At 34.0% G+C, this 26,301-nt stretch overlaps 1 protein-coding gene across 3 annotated transcripts; it reads right to left on the bottom strand.

The window, feature by feature from the left end:
• Positions 1-422: 422 nt before the first annotated feature.
• On the bottom strand, positions 423-26,301 carry LOC128224721 (alpha-tubulin N-acetyltransferase 1-like). Of its 3 annotated transcripts, none has more exons than XM_052934699.1 (11): positions 26,118-26,301; positions 23,416-23,485; positions 21,694-21,785; positions 21,063-21,234; positions 20,025-20,172; positions 16,192-16,248; positions 14,273-14,302; positions 11,832-12,067; positions 11,060-11,106; positions 9,486-9,806; positions 423-5,788 (listed from the first exon to the last, which is right to left on the bottom strand). In XM_052934699.1, the coding sequence occupies exons 1-11, from the start codon at positions 26,207-26,209 to the stop codon at positions 5,632-5,634; spliced, it is 1,422 nt and encodes a 473-aa protein (XP_052790659.1). In that variant the 5' UTR covers positions 26,210-26,301; the 3' UTR covers positions 423-5,631. The 3 variants fall into 3 exon arrangements, with proteins under 3 accessions (XP_052790659.1, XP_052790660.1, XP_052790661.1); XM_052934700.1 differs by lacking the exon at positions 26,118-26,301 and adding an exon at positions 24,570-24,655; XM_052934701.1 differs by lacking the exon at positions 14,273-14,302.

Below are 26,301 nucleotides of genomic sequence, written 5' to 3'. Positions count from 1 at the left end.
CTTAGTCAAGACTAACCAGTCTGGTTTTTGTTAAATGGTGATATTTCAATAATTATTCATTGATGAAAAAGTTCTTTTAATTGATACAATTAATTTTCATAGGCATGAGCTAGAATCAGATTCTTTGCAGTTCCATATTGGGGAACACAAATAAGTCGTAATTTACCTTGGCACATTTTGTTTTGCTCAGCACATTCTACACATAACTCAGCAAATCTTGTTTCAAAGTCGTTATTACTCGGCACATTTTGGTTTTAAGTGGCATCAATACTCGGTACATTTCATTTCATGAATGCAATAATTATCATCTTCAACCTTCATTGAGCATTTCAGTATAAAGTTAAAAACTTGCAGCTTTTACAGGGGTTTTTTTCAGAGCCACCTTTCTAAAATCTCAAATTCCTTAAAGAAAACCCAAACAGTTCCATTTTATGATAATTTATTCAAATAAATAAAACATGCATGTACATTCTTATAATTAATTGAATAAAAAATAAATAATAATTATGCTTTACAGTCAAACCCCGTTGGCTGGAACCACCAGGGACCGGCGAAAATACATCGAGCCTCGGGAAATTCGAGCCAAGCAGTTATGCTTACATTAATTAGAAACAGTCGGTCCTTTACAACCAGTTCGAGCCAACGAGGAAATCGCGCCAAGCGAGTTCGAACCAATGGGGTTCGACTGTATAATTATCTGTGCAATGCATGTATTAAATCATTAAGCATTATCCTAACAGTGCTGTTGTCAAATTTAACATTTAAAGCTGCACTCTCACAGATATACCGTTTTTAAAACTTTTTTTATTTTTTGTCTTGGAAAGAGCAAATTTTTACTTTGATAAAAGACTGCTGAAAAAATATTAGATGGCAGATTTTCATATTTCAGATCGAAAACTAATGTTTTATGGCTTAAAGCGTTACTAACAGTTTAAGAAAAATGCACAAAACATCAGTTTTTGAACTTACAGTAAATAGAAAAATATGTGACTAATTTTTTGTTTATCTGCATTTTCACATACATTGGATAGTTCCAAGAAAAAAAAACGTTCAATCTGTGAGAGTGCAGCTTTAAGGCACAATTATTCAAACAAATATTTCAACATTTCCAACACATTGTAACAAATGATCACTGACAGACTAGCAATTAATGATTAAATAATATTATTTATGATGAAATAATTCAAGACAAACCTGCTTTACTCTCTCTATATATCCACTCAAATAGGTCTAACCAATACTTGAATAAAATACAAAATGCTACCGTACGTTATTCTTAACAAAAGTACACTAACAGTTGCTTAGATTTTGTGAGGTTCGATATTTGCAATCTTTTTCAATATTTAAAAAATGGTGTCATGAAAATTAGTTCTCAACAACTCGGCTGAAACCAGAAAAAACAACATGAAAACAGACCTTGCATTCTTTTTTAACTATGTTTGAGGCTGTTTTTCTTCCTTTTGTCAACACATTAACTCCCATATTGAAACATTAACATGTAGAATGGGCCTAAATCATTCTATAAATACCATGCAGATAGTACAATGCTATACCTTTAAACCACACGCTGACCTTTGAGTAACATCACCCGCAAACTAGTTAATGAAGTTATTTACCACACTGTGCTCAATAATAATCTCAAAAATCTCTGGTTGTGAGTGCCGCAACTATTTCTTAAAGAATATTTAAAATATTATTACACACACACATCGTTCCTACTTAAAATGTGATAAATACCATGATACATCTTTTGTCTTACACTTCCAATTACAGAATAGAAAAGAATTGTTTTTATACAGAAGTACATGAACATAAATGATGGAAAACAACTAATTGTGAACCATAATTCATCGAAGAAAGGACTGGAGAAAATTTGTTTACAAATGCAATTTAGAAGTATTTTCAGTGCAAAAACAAATACAGTCGAATCCCATTGGTTTAAACTCCCAGGAACTGGCAAAAATACCTCGAGCCTTGGATAATTCAAGCCAAGCGGGAATAATTACATTAAGCGTATAAAGATTATTCCTTAACATTCAATTTGAGCCAATAAGGAATTCAAGCCAAGTGAGTTCGACCCAATGCGGCTCAACTGTAGTGCAAAACACAAGTATAAGTCTCAAGCTGCTGTTATTATAATTCAATGTGAAGTACACTTATTGTAATTTAATGAGAATAATACAAAAATATGAAAAATTGCATCAAATCAAATACTAATATTGCAAACCAAAAGCACTTAGCTACACTAAAACTTGTTCATGTCTGATATACACGCATAATTAAATATTTCGATGATGATGATTATATTATATAAAGAAGACTATCATGATGTAAATTTGATTTGCTGGCACAAATGTAATAATTGAAAATATCAGGTCTACATAAATAAGTAGACCTTAATTGGGGGTGACACCTGTAGACATTTTAACAATAACTTTTTGCCAGACATTCACATATACTGGTCCTGACACAGCTGATTATCGTCAATCCTGAAAAATTACAAGCATCAGTGTTTGTGTATGAGTGATTTATGTCCAAAGCTGGGTAAAGCATTCTCGTTATCCAGAGTTACATACCTTTCACCCAAGTGACGTACCTTTCACCTGAGTGACGTACATTTCACCTGAGTGACGTACCACTAGATTTTATCACGATCGAACCTCTGATGAATGAGAATGGGGTAAAGGGGCTATGATCCCGTTATGAAAATGTTTCCTTAGTCATTTTTATTCATTTTAATGTACTTATTACTGATGCAAATAGCAGAGAAAAAACAATCTTAACAAGTGTACAATAATCTGTAGTTTTAAGATCTCACCAGGATTAATCCGTTACTTATAATGATGATAATAGACTGTAGTTGACATATGTTTAGCGCTATGTTTGGAAAAGCAAGCATTCCAAAAGTAAGCATTTTTACACAGATTTGATGTAGATAAATATACCAAAATTTAATGTACAACAATATCCAAATCTTTTGCATTGCTTTGAACACACAAAAAAACATTCTTTAACTGTATCAAAATAACAATTTTGGATAAATTTCAAAAAATCTGGCACAATTGCGGACAATTTTTGTTTACGAAATATGATAAATATATGCGTCCCAGTCTTATGACATACAAGTCTTATGACATACAAATCTAATGATAAAATAACATCTTTTACTTTAATATACACAATGAAAACACTTCAAGACAAACATGGAAAAACATGCTTAGTGTTACAAATTAATAATTGAAATTTTCACACTTGCAACAGAACAGTAATGCACCAGTCAATTGTAACCACGCCCTCCCCCCCACAGGTCCAGGGAATAGCGTGGACATTGACTTTTGGTCCAGCCAACCCCGGGTAAAATCCCCGCCCTACAGAGATGAACTGATGGTAAAATCCCTGCCAAATGCCCCCGCACCCCAGGGACCCTAGGTAAGGCCCATTTCCCGCTAACTCTTGCGCGAAAGACAAAAACACCGCATTCACCCAGCATTGCGGGGCCACCTGAAAGGTAAAAACACGGCCCATTTCCCCAGCTATCCCTGGTATTACCCCCGGACCTGGGGGGTGCCGTGGTTACAATTGACTGGTGCATAACTACATGTATACCATAGAATAATAATTTCACAGTAAAATTATTTATATAAGTGCAATAATACACATAACCATGTGGAGAAGGTATTCAAATACGTTTATCTGTTTACTCTGTTTACTTCTTACTGGCTAAAATAAACTGTTTATGGAGTGATTTGTAGGATAGGTACAAAGTCTATGATTTACATATACATATATATGCTAAAGTATACAATATAATCAAAAATATATCTGGCAGTAAAAACGCTTAAATCTACACATACATGAGGCAGTACAATTAATTCTTATTAAAAATCTACATTTAATACTAGTATATATACTAGTTAGGGACCCTTTTTTGCCCGGAAATAAATTATAATAAAACTTAATTGTGGTCACATGACAAGATGGCCATGTCATAAATATTGACTACATTTTAAGATGATTGCTTGAATGATATTTTGTTAAAGTTCACTTGTTGTACACATGTTTATATCTATGACAAGATGCTTTGTTGCATTAAGTCCCAATTAACTTTTTTTCTGTTCTGTTATCGAAACAAGGACCTCACAGCATTAAAATTTTCTAAAGTTAATTGACAAAAATAAACTATTCTAAGTATAACTGCATAATACAGATATTGGCCTTAAAAATGTTACTTCATGGGCTGCTTCTCAGATTGTTCATACCTTCCAAGTTGAATGTATTGGAATTTCTACCTAAATATTTTGACATGGCTTTCTACAACCTACATGTAACTACTGGGTAAAATACTCCTAACTTGGAATGCTTGATCAAAAACCTGAAAGACATTCTAAAAAAATGCATGGAAGGTCCAAATAATTAACAAGTGAAATACTTTCTAACTAAACTATTACATATTTATTAATAAATAGTTTACAAATAATTAAAGAGCCTTCATTTGCATTCATCAGAGCTAACAAAGATACTTGACTAAATAACAAAATGTCCTTTCCTTCAGAGATACACATTTTTACTCCTTTATCCATGGCCTCATAGATGAACTAAGAACGTCAGACATGGCCACTTCTCTATGAAGGAAATGATAACTAGAAAGTTTCCTTCATTTGTTTAAAGCCTATATAAATATCTAAAAAAAATAACAGGATTTTTTCTAACAAGAGCACAGCAAATGTCATGCTTGTCTGTTGCTGTTTTCTTACAAGAGTACCATTGAGCGAATGCCAATGTTTGTCTTTTTTTTTCTCTGTTTGAACAAGGAGCATAACATGATAATAATTATAGCAAGAGTTATGGGCCTTTCTTTCCTAGTGTGTTTTGTCTTCGGCAACATGTTCCCAATGTTTCTTTTGCCGATTTTTTGAATGACCAATGTTGAAGGGTTTGCATGGCACTGACAACGAGACTATCAAAACATTTTTCTTCAAAAAAAAACAAATCAGCTAAAGTCCTTATAGTTCCCTGGCCGTAAAAAATCACAGGTGAATAAATTTTTTTATCACAGATCAGTTTTAAAATATCCTTTCACATACACTTAAATCAAGCCATATGCAACATTTCATACACTTTGTGAAAACAAATAAGATGTTTACTTAAAATAATATTTTCGGAAAATTCAGTACTTGATAAAGAACGCAGGTACTAGAATTTATATAATAATATTGATATAATTCAGTTATAAATTCACACAGAAATACCAACAAAACTGAATCTCTAATTGTAATCAGTGACTATCATCTGCTTACCCATATATATGTGTTGCAGTAAAAGAAAAAAATCAATTTCTTGAAATGTATTCTTATTATGTTATCATTTTTTTGTTTCCAGTCAAAACTGGAATTCCCAATGTCAGTAAAATGGCCGATTCCAAATGTCTTCTAGCAATTTGAATTGTGTAGACTGAATGATTTATCATTAATTTACATATTACAACTTTAAATTGATTTCTATTTTACAGCCACTTTGAAACATTGACAAAAGAATCATACAAAGTCAAAGACAGTACAAAAGTATAACCTATCAAAACATATTGGCCATACAGACAAGAAAGGCTTGCTTGCCCTTACAAAAGGCCATTGGTCACCAAAGCCTGGTATGTGTGTAGTTTCTAGATGCTATTGAAAGGTAGCTTGGTTCCTTGTCGAAGACTGTCCAGGTCTTCTGGTCCTCATAAATAGATGGTTTCCATGGTAACACGGTTTTTGGAAGATCTTCTCCAGGGGCAAGGAATGGGTTTCTGCAAAACAAAATGGTCAATGACAAACATGATTATTACCAACATAAACAGGCAATGGAATTTCCTTTCTGCCATCCTATCAGCTTTTAATAAGAACCATACTTAATTGTTAAGAATGTGTACACAATGCCTGTCTATTGATCTTAATCTAAAATTTTGCCTTATCAGATCTCTGATCTGAATATCCTGCTTTGCAGTTTTGGAAGTTTTATTATAGAAATGGCCCTGTCAGCCAATAAACAAATAAACAGGAAATTGGCCCCTACTGTGACATCAGTGCAATTAGCAGAAGAAGCACAGCAGGGAATTGTCATGCCAAACATTCCTTAAACTAAGCCTTTAACAAACATGACGTCAGAGTATATTTTCCCGCCTTATAAAAAACAATTTGCTCAATCTGCCCATCACATTGATAAATATTTTACATAACATTTTCTAGTAATCTAATAATCAAGCTTATAATTACATGCATATAACTTATTTTTTATACATGAAGGGGTCAAAGCAAAAATAGCTCTGAAAAGGCATTAAATAATGAGCAAAACAATGGAGTTGCTTAGTCACCCTTCAACATGACTGTGAGTTTTACAATAAAGAGTATCCATTAAGCATTCATTTGAATTAAAAACATTTGAAACTTCAAGCATCATGTATTGACATTTCAGGATGCAGTAAAAACTAGAAATGTGTCCATAGGACACGGATGCCCCCACTTCGATTTTTTGTCACAGAAAATAAGCCATAATGATTATTCAGGATAATCTGAGGGCCCTAACTCCTAAATGATTAAAGCGATTTCCATGGCTATCGAACTTGATCAAGATATTATGGTCACAAACATGTGTTAAAAGTTTGGTGAGGATTGGACAAACAGTTTTCAAGAATTAGATCGGAAACAATCTTCGGGACGTATTTTTCAAGTCTTTTTTTGCAAATAAAGGGCCGTAACTCCTAAATGACGAAAGCGATTTCCATGGCTATCGAACTTGATCAAGATATTATGGTCACAATCATGTATGTAAAGTTTGGTGAGGATTGGACACATACTTTTCAAGAATTAGATTGGAAACATATATTTTTGAAGTATTTTTGGCAAAAAAGGGCCGTAACTCCTAAATGACTAAAGCGATTTCCATGACTATCGAACTTGATCAAGATATTATGGTCACAAACATGTGTTTAAAGTTTGGTGAGGATTGGACAAACGGTTTTCAAGAATTAGATCGGAAACAATCTTCGGGACGTACGTACGTACGTACGTACGTACAGACAGACAGACAGACGTACGTACGGACAAGGGCAACCCTAAATGCCGCCACTTTGTGGGGGCATAAAAATGTGTATAAACATGGTTTGTAGGTGACCTGATATGGGATAATACGGGGAAAACCATATCGGGCGAGAGCGAAGCAAAAAAAATATGGGGTCACCATGTGACTAGTCCTGGACCAATGGCGTTGCGTCGATCATGTTGGAGGCAGGATATATATACATATATGATATATATATTACATATTGTTGTATTTACAACATTTCTTATCTTCTCCACTTTTGATACATAAAACTTGGTAAATTTGGGAATACATTTTGCAAGAAACACAATGTAAATTAAGACAGTAGATATCTTACTATATTCTAAACTTTATTAGGCTGTGCAATTCTATCAACTAACAAGAGCTGTCACAGAGACAGGGCGCTCGACTATTCCGCCGCTTTTCAATGTAAGGATTGAAAACATTTTGGAGAAACATGCATGGATCACTGTAAGATTAGATTTCAATGCAATACATGATGTGCTGGGATATTAACATAAATGTGGTTACATGGAAAATTTTAACCAGAATTTTTAAGTCTAATAATAAAGGGCCATTATTTGCAAAATACAGTTATCTAACTTGGTTATTTAATTATGTTTGGTGGTTGAATACCATTGTATAAAGTCTCAACGCAATACATCAAGTAGTTATTTAGATATAATCCTATGTGTGCTAACATGCAAGACCTTAACCAGAATTTCTAAGTCTCATAATAAAGGGGCAAAAATGATATAATATGAAAGATAGAGCTTTCTCCCACCTCAGATAAGTAGATCCATTAATTTAACCATGCTAGAATTTCTTATCTTGCCCACAGGATAAGATAAAATGCCCGTATGGAACTTCTTTTAATGGTCACCATATTGTAATTACATCCCTTGTTGAAGACTGTCGTCTGTAGCGTATCATGAAAACCTTGTCTTGTGGCAATATTTAGAACGCTAGTTAATTATTTCTCGCTTCAAATGTCACCAGAAAACAGTTTTCACGCACCTTTCAAGAAATAATGCTTCACTCTTCTTAGAACTATTTAAAGACCGATCAGACCATTTACATACTCTGAATCACTGCGCGAATATCCATGACAACCACGAATTATCGCATATCCGTACGCAATTATTTTCACTAAGCATAAAAGAGTTCCAGCAAAAATATACATTTTTTCTTAATTTTGTTTAACTGAGGTGGGAGAAAAGGCATCTACCATAGCCGCTCATGTAAGATAGGTTCATCCCCACCCTCGCGCAGGGTGTTTTGCAGAAACTCGGTAAACCTCGTTTCCGCAAGACACCCTACGCTCAGGTCGAAATGAACCTATCTTACACTCTCGGCCATGGAAGATACTTATAATCTTACTTGATTAAAGAAGAAGGTTAAATGGTTGGGAGCCTGTGTGTAAATTTTAAATGCAAAACATGATGTATTCGCTGAGGTATTGACATAAAAGTGGTTACATGCAAAACCTTAACCTTAATGTCATAAAAGGGGCCATTATTTGCATTAAGTGCAAACAAGAGTTATCTAACTTGGTATATTAAGTAGGTTGGATGGTTGAGTACCATTGTATAAAGTCTCAATGCAATTCCTCAAGTAAGCGCTGAGATATTAACCAATGTGTGCTTGCACGCAAAACCTTAACCAGAATTTCTAAGTCGAATAATAAAGGGCAATTATTTGCATTAAATGCAAACTAGAGTTATCTTACTTGGTTAATTAAGTAGTTTGGATGGTTGAGTACCATTGTATCAAGTCTCAATGCAATACCTCAAGTAGTTGCTGAGATATTAACCTATGTGTGCTTGCACGCAAAACCTTAACCAGAATTTCTAAGTCAAATAATAAAGGACTATTATTTGCATTAAATGCAAACTAGAGTTTTCAAACTTGGTTAATTAAGTAGGTTGGATGGTGGAGTACCATTGTATCAAGTCTCAATGCAATACCTTAAGTAGTTGCTGAGATGTTAACCTATGTGTGCTTGCACGCAAAACCTTAACCAGAATTTTTAAGTTGAATAATAAAAGCCTATTATTTGCATTAAATGCAAACTAGAGTTTAGTAATTAACCTATGTGTGCTTGCATGCAAAACCTTAACCAAGGTGTGAAGCCAATGCCGACGCCGACGCTTGGGTGTGTAGTATAGCCCTCCATATTCTTCGAATAGTCTACCTAAAAATGCATTTTCGCCAAAACCAGAGCATTCATAAAAAGAAAGTAACATTTAAAATGCAAAATATATATAAAGTATATTGAAAAATTGTTTCAATATACTAGATACATATTTTGCATTTTGACTGGAGTTAAAAATTATCCATTTACAAGCAAAAGATATTAGCACTAAGCAAATTTAAAAACATGAAGCACTCTTCACACAACTTACCTTATATGTTCATCAACATTTCTTGTCCGTAAATGTCCTCGCCGACCTTGGTATTCTTGATGTAAATTTAAATTATAAGCATCGTTAGCAGATGCAGTTCGTTTTAAAGATGATTCTTTATACTCTGAATTATTATTTCTATTTGGTACACCATTCAATGTAATGTCTCTATTTATAGGCACACTTCCACTTGAAGGTCGTGATCCCTGTATTGAGCCAATGGGAGTATCCCCCGTGTTTCTATGGCGACTGTACATTTGGTGTCCCTTGTTTATTAGTTCCTGGGCAGTCACATTTCTAGAATCACTTCTCACGTCAATGCTATAATAGGTAATAAAGCATGATTCATATTATAGCAGTTTTACATTAGTTTATACATATGTGTAATTTTATTTAAAAATTGCTTTAAAAAGTATACTTTTATTACTCCATAGAAAAATACGAATGATAATATAGTTGAAAGCACAAGGACAGGCTTTTCTACCACCTCAGATAAGAAGATCCAATAATTTAACCATGCTAGAAATTCTTTTCTCCCACCTCAGATAAGTAGATCCAATAACTTTACCATGCTAGATATTCTTATCTCCCACCTAAGATAAGTAGATCCAATAACTTTACCATGCTAGATATTCTTATCTCCCACCTCAGATAAGTAGATCCAATAACTTTACCATGCTAGATATTCTTATCTCCCACCTCAGATAAGTAGATCCAATAATTTAACCATCTAGATATTCTTATCTTGCCCAGGGGCGAAGATAAAATGCCTGTATGGAACTCCTCAGATAAGTAGATCCAATAACTACCATGCTAGATATTCTTATCTTGCCCACGGGATAAGAAAAAATGCCCATATGGAACTCCTTTTTAATGGTCGCCACATTGTAATTACCTCCATTGTTGAAGACTGTCGTCTGTAGCACCATGGAAACCTTGTCTTGTGGCAATATTTCGATCGCTAATTAATTATTTCTAGCTTCAAATGTCACTATTAAACAGGTTTCACGCACCTTTTCAGAAATAATGCTTCACTCTCCTCAGAACAATTTAAAGACCGATTTGACTGTTAACATAACCCGAATCACTGCGTGCATATCCATGACAATCACGAATTATCACATATCCATACGCATTTATTTTCACTAAGCACAAAAGAGTTCCAGCAAAAAAATACATTTTTTCTTAATTTTGTTTAATTGAGGTGGGAGAAAAAGCATCTACCATAGACGCTCATGTAAGATAGGTTCATCCCGACCCTCGCGCAGGGTGTTTTGCAGAAACTCGGTAAACCTCGTTTCCACAAGACACCCTACGCTCGGGTCAGAATGAACCTATCTTACACTCTCGGCCATGGAAGATACTTATATTCTTGATCCTAGATCTGCTCCTTTCTTCTTTCTCTCAAATATTCTTGTTTGCGTTGCTTCCCTTTGAACATAATGTGTATGTTCATTCTTTTAAATTTGTATCCAGCAATTGTTAGACTCATCTTTATTAAAACATGTAGAATCATTGCTTCAAAAACTGAATAACTTTATGTATAATTGAAAACTGTTTTGAATGGAACTTACTCCTCAATGGCTAGTGGCTTTAGTTGCCCATTCCGGCTGTACTCGCCCTGAAACATAGCAAATCATACTAGTGAAAAAGCCTGCATATAAGTTTAATAACTGTTATGCCAATATAAAATTTGTTGATAAAACCTTCTGAGGGTTAAAAATAAGTTTCTTTGATGATAACTTATACTTCATGGTAATGAAAAAACCTGTTTTGTGAAGAGCATTCCTTGTGGTAACCAAAATTATCTCTGCAATAGGGTCCAGGAGGATGATACAAAGGTCCTTCATTGAAATAAACTTTTTCTATCACTCATTGAAAGAGTTGTCACCTGGTATTGGATTTAAAAATCCCATTGTTTTTGAAGATAACACATACTCAAAATGTGAGATAGTTTCTGGTTCCGACCATGTCCATGTTAAATTCGGACTTTGTGTTAAAGAAACATTACTTTGTTTTAATTCTAGTTGGATTTTCTTTCAAGTTAAATGAAAGTCTGAACCTTCTAATTAAAAAAAAATGATTTAACAGACTTGTTTGCAGCAAAACATCTAAAATGAAGCATTGTCAATTATCTGAGAGATGTTTTTTAACACTATTGAAATGACTTGCATGTTTGTAAAAAAAAAAAAAAATAGCTAGGTATCGAGAACTAAGATTGACACTTAACAACAATGTTAAAACAGTATATCCTTAGACTAATGTGCATGCAAAGTAATAGGTTTGATGATAACATCCTAGTTTGTTCATCGCACGGGTTATATTGAAGCATAGATTGTAACTGACCACTTCTCTCCTTGCTGTAGACAAAACACTGGCGCTCCTTGTTTTAACAGATGATCCTGACGGTGGTCGACTACCGTGACCATTTAAATGACTAGTTGTCCCTTGACCTCCACTGTGATTGGTCACAAAGTGGGATGATCCCTGTCCTGTGTTCTGATTGGTCGGTGGAAGAGGTGGTCGTCCATTGTACGCTGCGTAAGTGTTGGAGCGCTGGTACCCATCATCAAATACATTCTCTGTAAGAAGAAAGGTAAAAACAATATACAGGTTGTCTGGTAATAGTGCAGTGGTTATAGAACTCGCTTTTCCTTAAGGTGACCTTGGTTTCATGGGCACATTTGAGTCAAGGTTTTTCCATTTCCTTCACGACACCAGACCACACCATCGTGCATCATAGTACCAAAGGAAGTGACTTAGAATTTATAAGTAAAAATAACTTTCATCACAATCCTTGTAAAATAAATTACGTTTTTTTTATGATTATAACTCAATGATACTAGGTGTATTGATTGCTATTCCTCATTATCTTTAAGTAAGGCTTTTAAAACAATCGTGTTTAGGTTATCAGGAAAAACAATCTGTACATTTCATGTACTGCAGGCCCTGATTTCTCGAAACTTCTTAAGTCCCTTATAACAGGATTAAGCTAAGCTCACTATTTTTGGTTTTCAATAAATTGCGTAATCTTAACTTCTTTAAGAGTTTTTGTACTTTAGATAGGAATTATCATCATGATTATCAGAATAAACATTTTTTCATTTATCAAAATTCTATTTAAGTATGTATTTTGGCTAATGGAAATAAGCTACTTAAGCCTGTTAAGCTTAAGAAGTTTCGAGAAATTGGGGCCAGGAAATAAAATTGCAATTAGGTAAACATTAAAAGGTAAACAAAGTCAACAAAAACAATCAGCAAACTCCTGGGTAAAACTAAAACTAAAAGGTGTAACTCTGGAATCTAAGCTTAATCACTAGGCTTAAGGAAGTGTTAAATTTATTCAAAATATAACAGATTTAACTGGTTAAAAATAAAAACATCAAAAACTACAAACAAATTAAATCTTTTAACAAAAATAGTTTCCAAATGTGAATCTGACAGAAAGATAATGAATCTTTAAGACAAAGAATGATTTTCAACGAGATTAAAATGTTAAGAACTGTCTTCAATTTTCCATGCATAGAAATTCATTATCCAGTATATTCTGTTCTATTATTGATCTATATGTATCTACACAACATTAAATCTATGCACCATTACTGAATAATCTCCATTTCATTTCTGACAATTCTTAATCAGGTTTATAATGTTAGTAACCCTTAAACTTCCAATCAAAGATCTGGTGCCTGCTTTTTTTAAAAGATTTAAATAATAAATTATTCAATCTTAAATTACAGTAAGCAACATCTGATTTTTTTCATATTCTCATCATAATATACAGGCCCCAATTTCTCGAAACTTCTTAAGTCTCTTATAACAGGATTAAGCTAATCTCACTATTTTTGTTGTTCTATAAATTGTGTTGTTTTTTTTACTTCTTCAAGAATTTTTAGAAATAATGTAGTAATAACCTGTATGATTATCAGAATAAACCATTTTTCATTTATCTAAATCCATTTTCAGTATGTATTTTGGCTAATTGAAATAAGCAACTTAAGCCTGTTAAGTTTCGAGAAATTGGGGCCTGGCCTAAATTCAATTAACAGAAAAATGCAAAATTAGAAAAAAATGGTACAAATATAACTTCATCTTTAGCTTAAGATCATTAATAAAGCAGGCCCCTGACATTTCAAAAACAAATTCACTGAAGACAAACTAACAGGTTAATTGCTAATGAACAAATTATGTTGAAGACAAACAAGAGTACCCCAGAGTATTTTCAACACCAAACGCATGTCTGTATTTTTTTTGTCAAAAAAGGGGCATAATTGGACAGTTATTAAAGTCAGAGTAATGTGCCTTTATTATCATTGCATATTGCTTTTAACATGTGCCATATGTTACATAAGTTACATTTGAATATGATCTTGAACGATTATTCTTTCTGTTAAGAAGGGGCATGATACAACAATTATTAATGTCATAGATGTGGGTTTTGCTGTTCATGTGATTGCTGTCACTGGTAACCTTTAATAGCCTTTTTATTTGAATAACTAGAATGGTTATTGAGTTAAGGCCAAGGTTTTGGTTTTTGCATGACGATTAAACACAAAGGCTATCACAATATCTATAGCTAATAACCTGCATAAGTTAAGGTCTGGCAGGTATTCAATATGTCATATATCATTGACATCATTCACTCTATTGGTCAATTATTAATAAAAAGTAATCCAGTTAGCTACATCATTCTTAGATCCAATTAAGATCAATATTGAATACCAGCCCAGATGACAAACTAAAAAATATCTTCTTTCCTATTCCAATAATAATTTCACTCTGCTTACCTTGGAGATCATTATAATGCACCCATGGGTCTTAAATGAACATTAAACATTCAGTTAAAAATATGAATAATATAAATAAAATAATGATTTAATAAGATCACCACACATGATAACAAAACACTCCATCTGGTTGAGGCAAGATGACGTTTTCAAATGATAGAACTTAATGTTACAGTTATGTTCACAAGTTTCATGTATAATATCTTTATCATTTTTAAAGAAAAGTGAACATAACAATGAATTATTTGTGATGTCTTTGCTCCCAACAAAAATGACAGAGGTATGACAAATATAAATAACAAAAGTTTTACTAATGTTTAAAAGTTCTACATGTTTTTATCTGAATTAAATAGTTAACCAATATTCAGCATTAATAGACTCCATGCCTAATGAATACTCCAATAAACTCCATTAATGTACGGTACATATATATATTAGAACTTCCTGTTATTTGTAAATGGACATCATACATTTATATATATCTGCAGTTTGCAAACTATTTCCATTTTCTTATCCCATTTGATTAGTGTCTTAACGTATACCCTTAAGAACTCTTATAAACATAAAAGTATATCCCAAATAAATACTGGCAGATTTGGTTCGGAAAGCAAAGTTAAACACCAGCGCCACAATAGGATATAAAAATATAAAATAAATACATTTAAACAAAATGCCTTCTCTCATTAACACAGCAAAAATAATTAATAGTTATTGACTGTTGATAAAGACTAGTGTTTATCCCATTTTATGGACCAGCGAAAGTAAATTCACTGAGACAAGGTGAGGTGCCTTTTGGTGCTTCTTGTGTTTCATGGAACGCCAAATACACAGATACCATCGGTCTTCACCTGTTCATCATATGCATTTAGTAAAAACCTTCTTACCACTCTTTTTATCATATTTTAACACACTATGCCCAAAGATGCTATGCTTAGAAAATGACATCACTGATGTTAATTTCTTCTTTGGTTGATTATTTTACCATAGCAAGCATACAATGGGAACAGTATCACGACATTATATGCATGAAATTTTTACAAATGAATCACTTTTTGCCAGTGTATATCACCTCAGGCTGAAGTATAACACTTTTTGTCAGGGTATATCACTATGTCACATGACACCTCATAACCAATGAAAAGGATTGAATAAAGCTGAAGATGTTTTGAAACTTGTATAAATTTTAATTTAACATGCACAACTAAAGGATGAAAAAACATTTTATTGCATACCTGTTCAATAACTTTCTAAAATAGTGCATGATTTAAACATAAAAAATGAAAACGGAAAAGAAAATTGTCTGAATTACACACTGTGGTTTCTGATTCTGTATCACATGGGCAAAGCTACATCCGCATTACTAGGCGATAGAAACAGGATGTGTATGCTTAACTTGTAAACCAAATTTTAATTTGTGTATTTATAAGGTGTAAAATAAAAAAAATACTGTGTTGAAAGGTCGATCTAAGACATTTTATCACTTCTTGTTGATAGTTTAAAGATAACATTTCAAGGGGTTTTTGTGTGTGAAAAATTATAGAAGCATAAACATTGAAACAAACATAAACAACATTTAATACTTACTTAAGAACAGTACTGTCAGTACAATTTATCAGATTAAGTATAAAAGCTATACGGCATATCATTTCAAACTTCCTTTGATCTTCAAATGCAATTCAATCAGTAAGTTAATTAATGATTATGAAGTCTAATGTGAATGCAAATCAGTACGAAATATAAAATATAGATAACTGCACTGTACATTCCCAGAAAATATCTATAAATAGGAAAACTGAACACAACATGCTGACCTCTAATACATGCCTGCGCATTCACAAAATCATACAAATTAAAACCTAAAGTGATGTTTTAAGACACATTTAAGGTTAGATCTAATGATGATATAAATTGTCTCTCACCTCTTCTCCGGCCAACTGGGGGTCGTCCTTGACCTGGCCTTTTCTTGCCGCCAGTTTCTTAAAATAAAGTTAGTTTCGTTTATAATCATTTATTTTTTTATCTACCATTATAGTGCCACTAAAGCTAATAGTTTCTGAGTTTATTAAACCTTTTCGAGAATGGGGCCTGGCCCGTTAGAATTGTAAAAATATAACAAACAAGAGCTGTCACAGTATGTGACGAATGCCCCCGAATGTGACATTGACCTACGAACAAGGCCAGTACATGAAAAGTTGATCTTGCCTTTATGTGTCAAATACATATGGCAAGTTATTTTAAATTTCCTCTGTACATAAAAAAATACCACCCATACTTGACAACCTACACTGTTATGTCCTTATATTCAGAATTCCCTTGTGAATAAACACTTAGTGTATCTTTCACCTTAGAGGTAGGGACATGGGTCTTGCACAGGACACGTCATCTTCGTATGTGGAACACATGTAGCAAGTTATTTTAAAATCTGTCCTTACAAGGGAAAGTTACAGCCCGGACACGACAACCTATACCCTATGTCCTTGTATGTAGCACTCCATTGTGAATAAACACTAAGTGTGACCTTGACCTTTGAGGTAGGGACACGGGTCTTGCACGCGACACGTCGTCTTGGTATGTGAAACACATGTGGCAAGTTATTTTAAAATCTGTCCATACAAGGGAAAGTTACACCACGGACACGACAACCTATACTCTATGTCCTTATATGCAGCACTCCATTGTGAATAAACACTATGTGTGACCTTGACCTTTGAGGTAGGGACACGGGTCTTGCACGCGACACGTCGTCTTGGTATGTGGAACACATGTGGCAAGTTATTTTAAAATCTGTCCATACAAGGGAAAGTTACAGCCCGGACACGACAACCTATACTCTATGTCCTTATATGCAGCACTCCATTGTGAATTAACACTAAGTGTGACCTTGACTTTTGAGGTAGGGACACGGGTTTTGCACGCGACACGTCGTCTTGGTATGTGGAACACATGTGGCAAGTTATTTTAAAATCTGTCCATACAAGGGAAAGTTACACCACGGACACGACAACCTATACCCTATGTCCTTATATCCAGCACTCCATTGTGAATAAACACTATGTGTGACCTTGACCTTTGAGGTAGGGACATGGGTCTTGCACGCTACACGTCGTCTTGGTATGTGGAACACATGTAGCAAGTTATTTTAAAATCTGTCCATACAAGGGAAAGTTACAGCCCGGACACGTCAACCTATACTCTATGTCCTTATATGCAGCACTCCATTGTAAATAAACACTAAGTGTGACCTTGACCTTTGAGGTAGGGACACGGGTCTTGCACGCGACACATCGTCTAGGTATGTGGAACACATGTGGCAAGTTATTTTAAAATCTGTCCATACATGAAAAAGTAACACCCCGGACACGACAACCTATACTCTATGTCCTTATATGCAGCACTCCATTGTGAATAAACACTAAGTGTGACCTTGACCTTTGAGGTAGGGACACGGGTTTTGGTAGGGACACGGGTTTTGCACGCGACACGTCGTCTTGGTATGTGGAACACATGTGGCAAGTTATTTTAAAATCTGTCCATACAAGGGAAAGTTACAGCCCGGACACGACAACCTATACTCTATGTCCTTATATGCAGCACTCCATTGTGAATAAACACTAAGTGTGACCTTGACCTTTGAGGTAGGGACACGGGTCTTGCATGCGACACGTCGTCTTGGTATGTGGTACACATGTGGCAAGTTATTTTAAAATCTGTCCATACAAGGGAAAGTTACAGCCCGGACACGACAACCTATACTCTATGCTTATATGCAGCACTCTATGGTGAGTAAACACTAAGTGTGACCTTGACCTTTGAGGTAGGGACACGGGTCTTGCACGCCACACGTCGTCTTGGTATGTGGTACACATGTGGCAAGTTATTTTAAAATCTGTCCATACAAGAAAAAGTTACAGCCCGGACACGACAACCTATACTCTATTTCCTTATATGCAGCACTCCATTGTGAATAAACACTAAGTGTGACCTTGACCTTTGAGGTAGGGACACGGGTTTTGGTAGGGACACGGGTTTTGCACGCGACACGTCGTCTTGGTATGTGGTACACATGTGGCAAGTTATTTTAAGATCTGTCCATACAAGAAAAAGTTACAGCCCGGACACGACAACCTATACTCTATTTCCTTATATGCAGCACTCCATTGTGAATAAACACTAAGTGTGACCTTGACCTTTGAGGTAGGGACACGGGTCTTGCACGCCACACGTCGTCTTGGTATGTGGAACACATGTGGCAAGTTATTTTAAAATCTGTCCATACAAGAGAAAGTTACAGCCCGGACACGACAACCTATACTCTATGTCCTTATATGCAGCACTCCATTGTGAATAAACACTAAGTGTGACCTTGACCTTTGAGGTAGGGACGGACAGACGGACGGACGGACGAACGGACGGACGGACGGACGGTGCGATTTTAATATGCCAACCTTCGGGGGCATAAAAAGTCTTAAATTCTGAAATAATACCATAGTATATTTCACCTAAAAAAAGGCCTAGGCCAAAGAAAAATTGATTTGGTTAGGGTAACATTCTTTTCAAAAACAGGTAATGTAGGTGTAAGGCTTTACATAAAAACGTAATTGTCATCATTGGAGAATGGTGTTAAAATAATATTCTGTATAAAGCTTTTAAAATTATATTAAAACACACACTTAAAAAAAACACTGACTATGAAAAACAGTAGAGTCCACGCCTATTTTGAAGGCAAGGTCGGGTAACCCAAACCAAATATATATTTTTTAAGGCCTTACTCTTTAAGGTCCTGGGTTGAAAGACTTCTTAAAAAAATAACACTGCATTTAAACATACAATGTATCTGTTGACTTTTTGGATCTGTTTTTAGGATTGTGAACTTTGACTCCAATCCTTACATGTATGAAAAAAGGTACTTTCCAGGACTTTGAATAGGACCAAATTTCAGTGTCCTTTTTAGCTGAAATGACCAACTGAGTCATAGATAATAGGCACCTTCATCAGTGCTCTTAGGTAGAAACAAGGGCTGGCAGACTTTTCATCAAACTAAATCTAGGTTGGTGATCAAACCCATGGTTATTAACATGGTTTACAAGTGAACACTTAGACTCTGGGAGTCTCAGTCAAGAGCTTTCAATGCTTGTTTGGAAACTTGAAGGTTAGTTCACACGTACAGCTTACTTTCTTGGCAAAATTGATTTGTTTGTAAACTTTGGTGAGATGAAGTGTTCAATTGAATTTGTACCTTTGAGTTAGTAATATAACTCACACAGTCTGTTAATAAAAGAATTCTACAAACACAACAAAGATTTAAGTTGTGTAACTGCTCAGTGAGTATAATGCTTGATAATAAGTTGACTTTTAAAGGTCCTCGCTCATGTTTTTCGACCAAAAATTAGTTTTCCCCGTAATTCATCTGAAAACACTTATTTTATCTTTATTTTACTCCATTATATCGAATTACAAAAAAAGCTAAAAAACTGACGCATTAACCACAAGGCCACCATGGATATTTTGACCTCTTAAGAATACATTGATAACATCTCGTGATAATGTCCAATTGCATTGTTAACACTTATGAAAATTGTGATCTTCAAAGACAATATTTGAGCAAATATCAACATTTGCTGAAGGGTTCCAGCTTTTGGTATCTTAGTTTTAATACTCTCAATGATTTTCCACACTTTATTTCGTCATTTAAAAAGTGCATTTTACAAAAACACGAGTACCTTTAACCTTACCTTACAGCTAAATAATATACCTGGTCTATTACTAAAGAATCCTTCAAACACAACAAAGTTGTTGACTTGAGGGATCTCTGCTCGAAGGTTGTAATGCTTGCTCAAGAATTGGCTGAACTTGAATGATGGCCTGTCGATAGCGAGGTGGACCGGGGTAACGCCAATGTCCTGTGAAAAAGATCATGTCCAATCAGATTTAAACACATTTGAGAAATTGAACAAATACCCAATCATACTTTATTAAAGCTACTCTGTATCATTATGTTTAAGTTATTCATTCCTTGTTCTTTGAAACTGAAAAATCACTGTAATTCTTACAGTCAAACCCAGTTGACTTGAATTCTTCATTGACTCGAACTGGATGTAGAGGACCAATTTCTTTATATTGAAGGTAAATATTCCCGCTTGGCTCGAAATTTCCGAGTCTCAAGGTATTTTCATCACTTGCTGGAAGATCCAGCCATACGGGTTCAACTTTATCTCTTTTTTTCATTTAAAGCCAAGTTTAATACAAGTTTAACGAAAATATTTGCTCAGAATTATTCAGCAGTCCAATTTTTTGTATTAAAGTGTAATAGATATAAGAAACATGTAATCAAAAATTCAACACTGCAACTGCTGCTGAAACTAAAACCTTATTCAAGGATGTAAATGTAACCTTATCTTTGACCACATTCAATGTGGGTTTTTTCAAATTACATGCATGCACAACAGACAACCTGTAAGATTTTGGTCAGCGGCTTTATTTCATTCTGTCATCCTACCAATAAATTAACCATTAATAAAACATTTAAAAACTTCTCTAATATGTATCAATTATCATAACTTAATAGAATTTATACCTGTATTGCCAAGTCATTTAAACACAACAGTAGTGGAATGAGCAAAAACTCGCAAGCCCTGCACTGGTAAAAGGCTTTCTCTGCTTGTTCAATTCAGGATTTTATAAAGCAGAGAAAATGTTGATGCCAAGCACAAGTGCAATTATGTTGGATTACTGACATTCACAAGCTTAATTTTGATGACTGAAACAGTATGGAAAAGAACCCTTAAAATACCTGTATCATAAAATCAAACAGTTTACGGCCACACCCCATACGCTGTCTGGACTCGTGCACGTAGAAATCAAGCACACACATGGGCTCCATCTCGTGCACCGCCCCATGGTGACTGTACACAAACAACTTTTTAGGTCCGATCTTTAAAATACCGACGACTGCACCTTTCCCTCTGAAATATTGAAAATACTAAATATTGTTCAAAGATCTCTAAAATTCAATTGAAATATAATGCAACAGAGTCTTGCAATCACTCCCTTAAAATATAATATAATGTTGCTCTACACTGCACTTATAAGTATGATGACTGAAATTGGTTTTGCTTCATAAAGAATGTATAAAAGAGAGAGAGAATATATCAATTTGAATCAAACCATCAAATAATTTTTATCACATTTTATAGCATGCATTTAATAATCTCCTTACTGCTACTTATGATCAATATTCTCTTCTTCCGGGTATCATTACCACTTTTTCTGATTTATTCACAATCATGGACCACAGGTGTTTCTCAAGATTTGTTTTACTCTTTATATTAACTATTGACAATAGATTATATATATAGGGTAAAAAATATCGAGATAAACCCATGGTTGTAAGCACAAAGGGGCATATAACTTTTCGCCCTTACCCATTTCCGTTGGCATCTTTCATAATATAGAGATGATGTTCTGATAGTTGCAGTTTTCTGCCAGTGGTGATCACATTGTACAGACCCTGTGCCTGAAATAATCAAAGGAATCCTCATATTTTCATAAATTCTATATATAAATTCTAATAAATTATTCTATACTATGTACTAATGCCACTTCTTAAATATATACACTCACTTATGGCCACTGTACATGAACCAAAAGATCATATTAAGATGATTATTTCAAAGGTGGAACTTATCGCAAGCTGCATTTCAACATGGCACCTATGTAAACTTGCTCAACATTTTAATTTAGTTAGCCCTAATTAAATTTTATTCAATACTATCCAATTTCATTATTATTATTGGTACAATTTCAAAGTTTAAAATCCAGGTAGTTAAGCCCTATTTCAGAATGGTTAAAATTTCTTGTTTTAATGACTGATTTTAAAGGATCACTTCAATTTGGATTGTCTCCCTTTGCCTAACCCTTAAAGTGTATATACATGTACATATGTTGCAGAGACTGACAGCTATTTGAAGATTATTTGAAAATATTGTAAAATCGTACATAGTTATATATACCGGTATATAAAATAAAAAGTTTAGCAATGCTCTTGCTGATGGGTTGAATGAATGAAATTACTTTTTACAAAGGAAAAAGGGATTACTTGATTTCAGAATGATGAAAATACAAGAAATGTATTTGATAAATTCCCACATAAAATGCTGATTTCTAGCCAGACGCTCATTGATGCCGGATTGAACTCAACCATTCCGCATACTAGAATATTATTGGTCATGGTTGACTGCAGAATGATCACAGTGTAGGCGAATACACACTTCATTTAATGAATGGATCGAGCATAGCAGATATTATCTAGTTAAAACACCAGGATATCAATTATATCTCAAACTTTCAAATACTAGAACCAAATTAATTTTTAAATAATTCCAATTTAGATATAGATATATAGATTTTAAACGTTGTTACAAAACAACTAATGAAAAATATATCAAATGGGATCCATTGAAATTATTGTGGAAGTAAACAGTTTGATATCTTCACATGGTGCAGATTATCAATGCTAACAAAACAAACAAATTTAACAATGACATTGATAATATTACAAATTCATTCATACAGATAAACCAAGATTCATCTGTTAATTGTTGTTTTATCAAAAAAGTTTCGATAAAATCACTAGATCACATTCTATTCTACAAACTATAATAACTGAAAAATGTATAATCCCATGATTTTAAAAAGCGATACAAGCAATACAAAGTTCTGACATTGAAAATGAATTTCCTTCATGTTTGTCCCAATTATAATAATTTAAGGAAGAACATTTTAAACCTTATTTTTGCCATTGACCTTCGACTCTAAAAATGATCACTTTGGTGTCATCTGATTCCAGAAAAATGGAATATATGGTCAATTTATTTATACATGTACCATGCATTTATATTATGATATTCATATGTATGAAATTATGCAAAAACTCCCATTTTGTCAAGTTTTCGTTTTTCACGACAATTTGATGTATAATTTATGTTGGGTATGAGAACGTTGAAAACACCTAATGAATGTTATGTTATGATTCATAGATTTAATATGCAGAAATAAAGAAGCACTTTCTCCTATACTTAGTATTTAGTATAGTAATAGCCTTGACTACCTTGACAAAAGAAAGTTGACCAAAGTATTCTGTTTACCTTGGATGATGCCTCTCCCATTCGGTCAATAACTTCAAGTAATTGAGACCGCAACGTATGGTGATTGTACCTGAAATTACATTTTATAACTTACATAAATTCAACAATATCATATGAAAACTTACCATTTAAGTCACTTAGAAAAAAATGTGTGTGACCTTGCAGAAAATGATGATTTTTTCATCATAAACTATTATTTGATTTTCAAACACATATATATGAATAATGTACAGCCAGAGCACAAGAACTGTCAGAGCTCTTCAAACTGAGCTAATTGGACAGCTGATTAAAATGCAAGTAAACTGTGCTGCTAGATGGGACCCCTGGTTAACAGGGCGAGTGTTATACCAACTGAGCAACAGAAGACTCAACTAGTTCGATCCACTTTCCGTTTCCCTCTGTGGATTTTCGATACAGTGGCCAACACAATGAATTTATCACCCCTCGGCACACCAGCGTATCTTAACCTATATGATCCCTGGGCAAATCAGCTGTAAAAATCTTGTACTCATGAATCATTAATTAGGTGAAATCCAGCCGCTTGATTGGTCGCATGAGACACAACTCATGCGATGCTGAGATGGCCGAGACGTTACGTATGTAATCTTGGTTCAAAATAATCCAATAAGATCAGGGCTTACAAATCATTTTAGGCAGGATATTGTTAAATATGCCGGTGGCTCTTCATAAAGGAGAATCTTTCCTTTTTGTTATCGGCTATTTCATTGGTCGAAAAATGCTTATGAATATTCATGATTTACAAAGTCTTCCTAGCCATTTTGCCCAGGGTATCATATAGGTTGTGATACGCTGGGGTGCTGAGGATGTGAATTTATCAACTTTCTAAAAAAACATCACTATCCATATTTAACCACCAATAATAAATTATAATATCATATTATTTACGCTTCATTGTATTGATCATGCGATGACGTCAAGGTTCATGGTTCAGAAACATGTAAAATGTTGGCTGTTTTAAGATGAAATACATTTACAGAGGCAATAAAAATATCAATGATACAATGTTTTTCATTAAAAAGTCCAAGACAATATTTATATGGCAATTATAGATAGATAGATAGATTTATTTCAGTAAGGAATGCACATACATGGACATTTAAAATAAACAACATGTATAGTAACATAATACATACATGATATTTTCAATAGCCATGACAGGCACACCGAACCAAGGATGACACAAAAAAGAGAACACTCTTATTTCCATTGTGGTCCTTTGTTTTGCTGGCATGGCATAGGGAGGCATTGCATATTTAAGTAATAATATAGCTGTAATCGAAATTGCACAAATATATTAAAAGTTAGTCTTTATGCAATATAAATATTGCCTTAGTTGTATTACAGTCACTTTACATAATTTAGTAACATAAAGTTATAAGTTGAGAAAGTTAAATATAATTATCACAATATAGTATGAATATGACAGTATGTAGTACTTATAAAATGCGAGGTTAAGTTAAAATAGTTCCTTTACTGAAAATCTTTGAATAAATAAATGAAAAAAACAAACAAAACCTTTTAATAGCATAACTAATTATGCCAAATTATCTAAAAAAAGATTCTTTACTAGCAATTTAAAAACAGGTAATTTCTTAGTATGTGCGATACAAGATGGCAACTTGCACACAATAAAAACAATAAATCACTGGTAAGAACTTTATGCAGCTTATAATGTACATAAGGATAAAAACAAATAACTTCTGATCAAGAACTATTTCTTGCTTATCTCATCAGACGCGGAGTTCTGCAGCAGGGTTATAAAATCAATTTCTGAAGCTACCGTTCATATAAAACTCTGCGGTAAATGAATAACCCTGAGGAACTTGGAGATTTTCAGCAAGGGAAACAGTTTTACCCCCAGAAGAAACCAGCAATCTTCAACTTTAATACTGGGAGTGAGATGAAAGTAGATCCAACTAGATGAGTGTACATTACAGGGCGGCTTTCATACTTTCTCAAAACCTGTACAGGTCCTGGTCCCATGAGAATTAATATCAAATTGTTCAGGAAAAAAAAAAATGAATATGGGGTCCAAACAAATTACTCTCAGCACATTAAGACTTACACTAAGACCTACTTAGTAAAAGTTTCACTCAAAACGTTTTGAATTTTCAAGCAAGTGGAAAAGAACTCATTCAAGAATTTATTTTAATGAAACAAAACAGATTTATAATATCATATATTGGATGTATTATTTAGTGACAAAGTCATCTCTGCATACGCAAGATGCGTTTCAAGTATACAGAAATGAGCAGTTATCAATTTTATGTTGATTTCATTCCTCTGAAGTTTGAGATTCACACAACTGTTGTAGTGTGTGTGTGGGCTAGAAACAGCCACCCGGTTAGCTCAGTTGGTTAGAGCTCTGTGCTAGTGTTCCATTGGTCATAGGTTCGAGCCCCACACCGGGTGCACTTTTCCTCCAAGGTTTACTTTACTGGTGGCAACGGTAAATGGCAGTAGTGCCTCCGTGCTAGTGTTCCATCGGTCGTGGGTTCAAGCCCCACACCGAGTGCACTTTTCCTCCCAGGTTTACTTTATGAGTCAGAATTCTGACAATAACACCACAAATTCAACACGCAAATTTAACTTTTAAATGATAAAAATCATAATATGAGGTAGTAAAAGAACAAAAACTAAAAGTAAAACACTGTAAACAGGCAAAAAAATGAAATTCTTACCCTTCAGCATTTCTTCTTGCAGGAGACACATTACAATCTAACTTAGTAATCGTATCAGCAAGGAGATAATTTATATTAAAACTGAATTCCATATTGATTTGATTGTTTAAACCACCATATTGCTGTTATATTTTATGATAATCAGGGTCAAAACTCAAAATCGAGCCAGATTTGCCATGTTTGA

Source organism: Mya arenaria, chromosome 17 (genome assembly GCF_026914265.1).
Source record: "Mya arenaria isolate MELC-2E11 chromosome 17, ASM2691426v1".
Taxonomy (NCBI): Eukaryota; Metazoa; Mollusca; class Bivalvia; order Myida; family Myidae; genus Mya; species Mya arenaria.
The sequence above is the reverse complement of the archived record's forward strand: the minus strand, read 5'-3'. Positions and strand labels throughout refer to the sequence as shown.

Coding starts and splice junctions, on each gene's coding strand:
- LOC128224721 (XM_052934699.1), bottom strand. CDS start 26,209: ATGGAATTCAGTTTTAATATAAATTATCTCCTTGCTGATACGATTACT. Junction 11,107..11,831: donor CTACAGCAAGGAGAGAAGTG/GTCAGTTACAAT, acceptor GCTATGTTTCAG/GGCGAGTACAGCCGGAATGG. Junction 5,789..9,485: donor AATGTTGATGAACATATAAG/GTAAGTTGTGTG, acceptor TTTGTTTTGCAG/AAACCCATTCCTTGCCCCTG.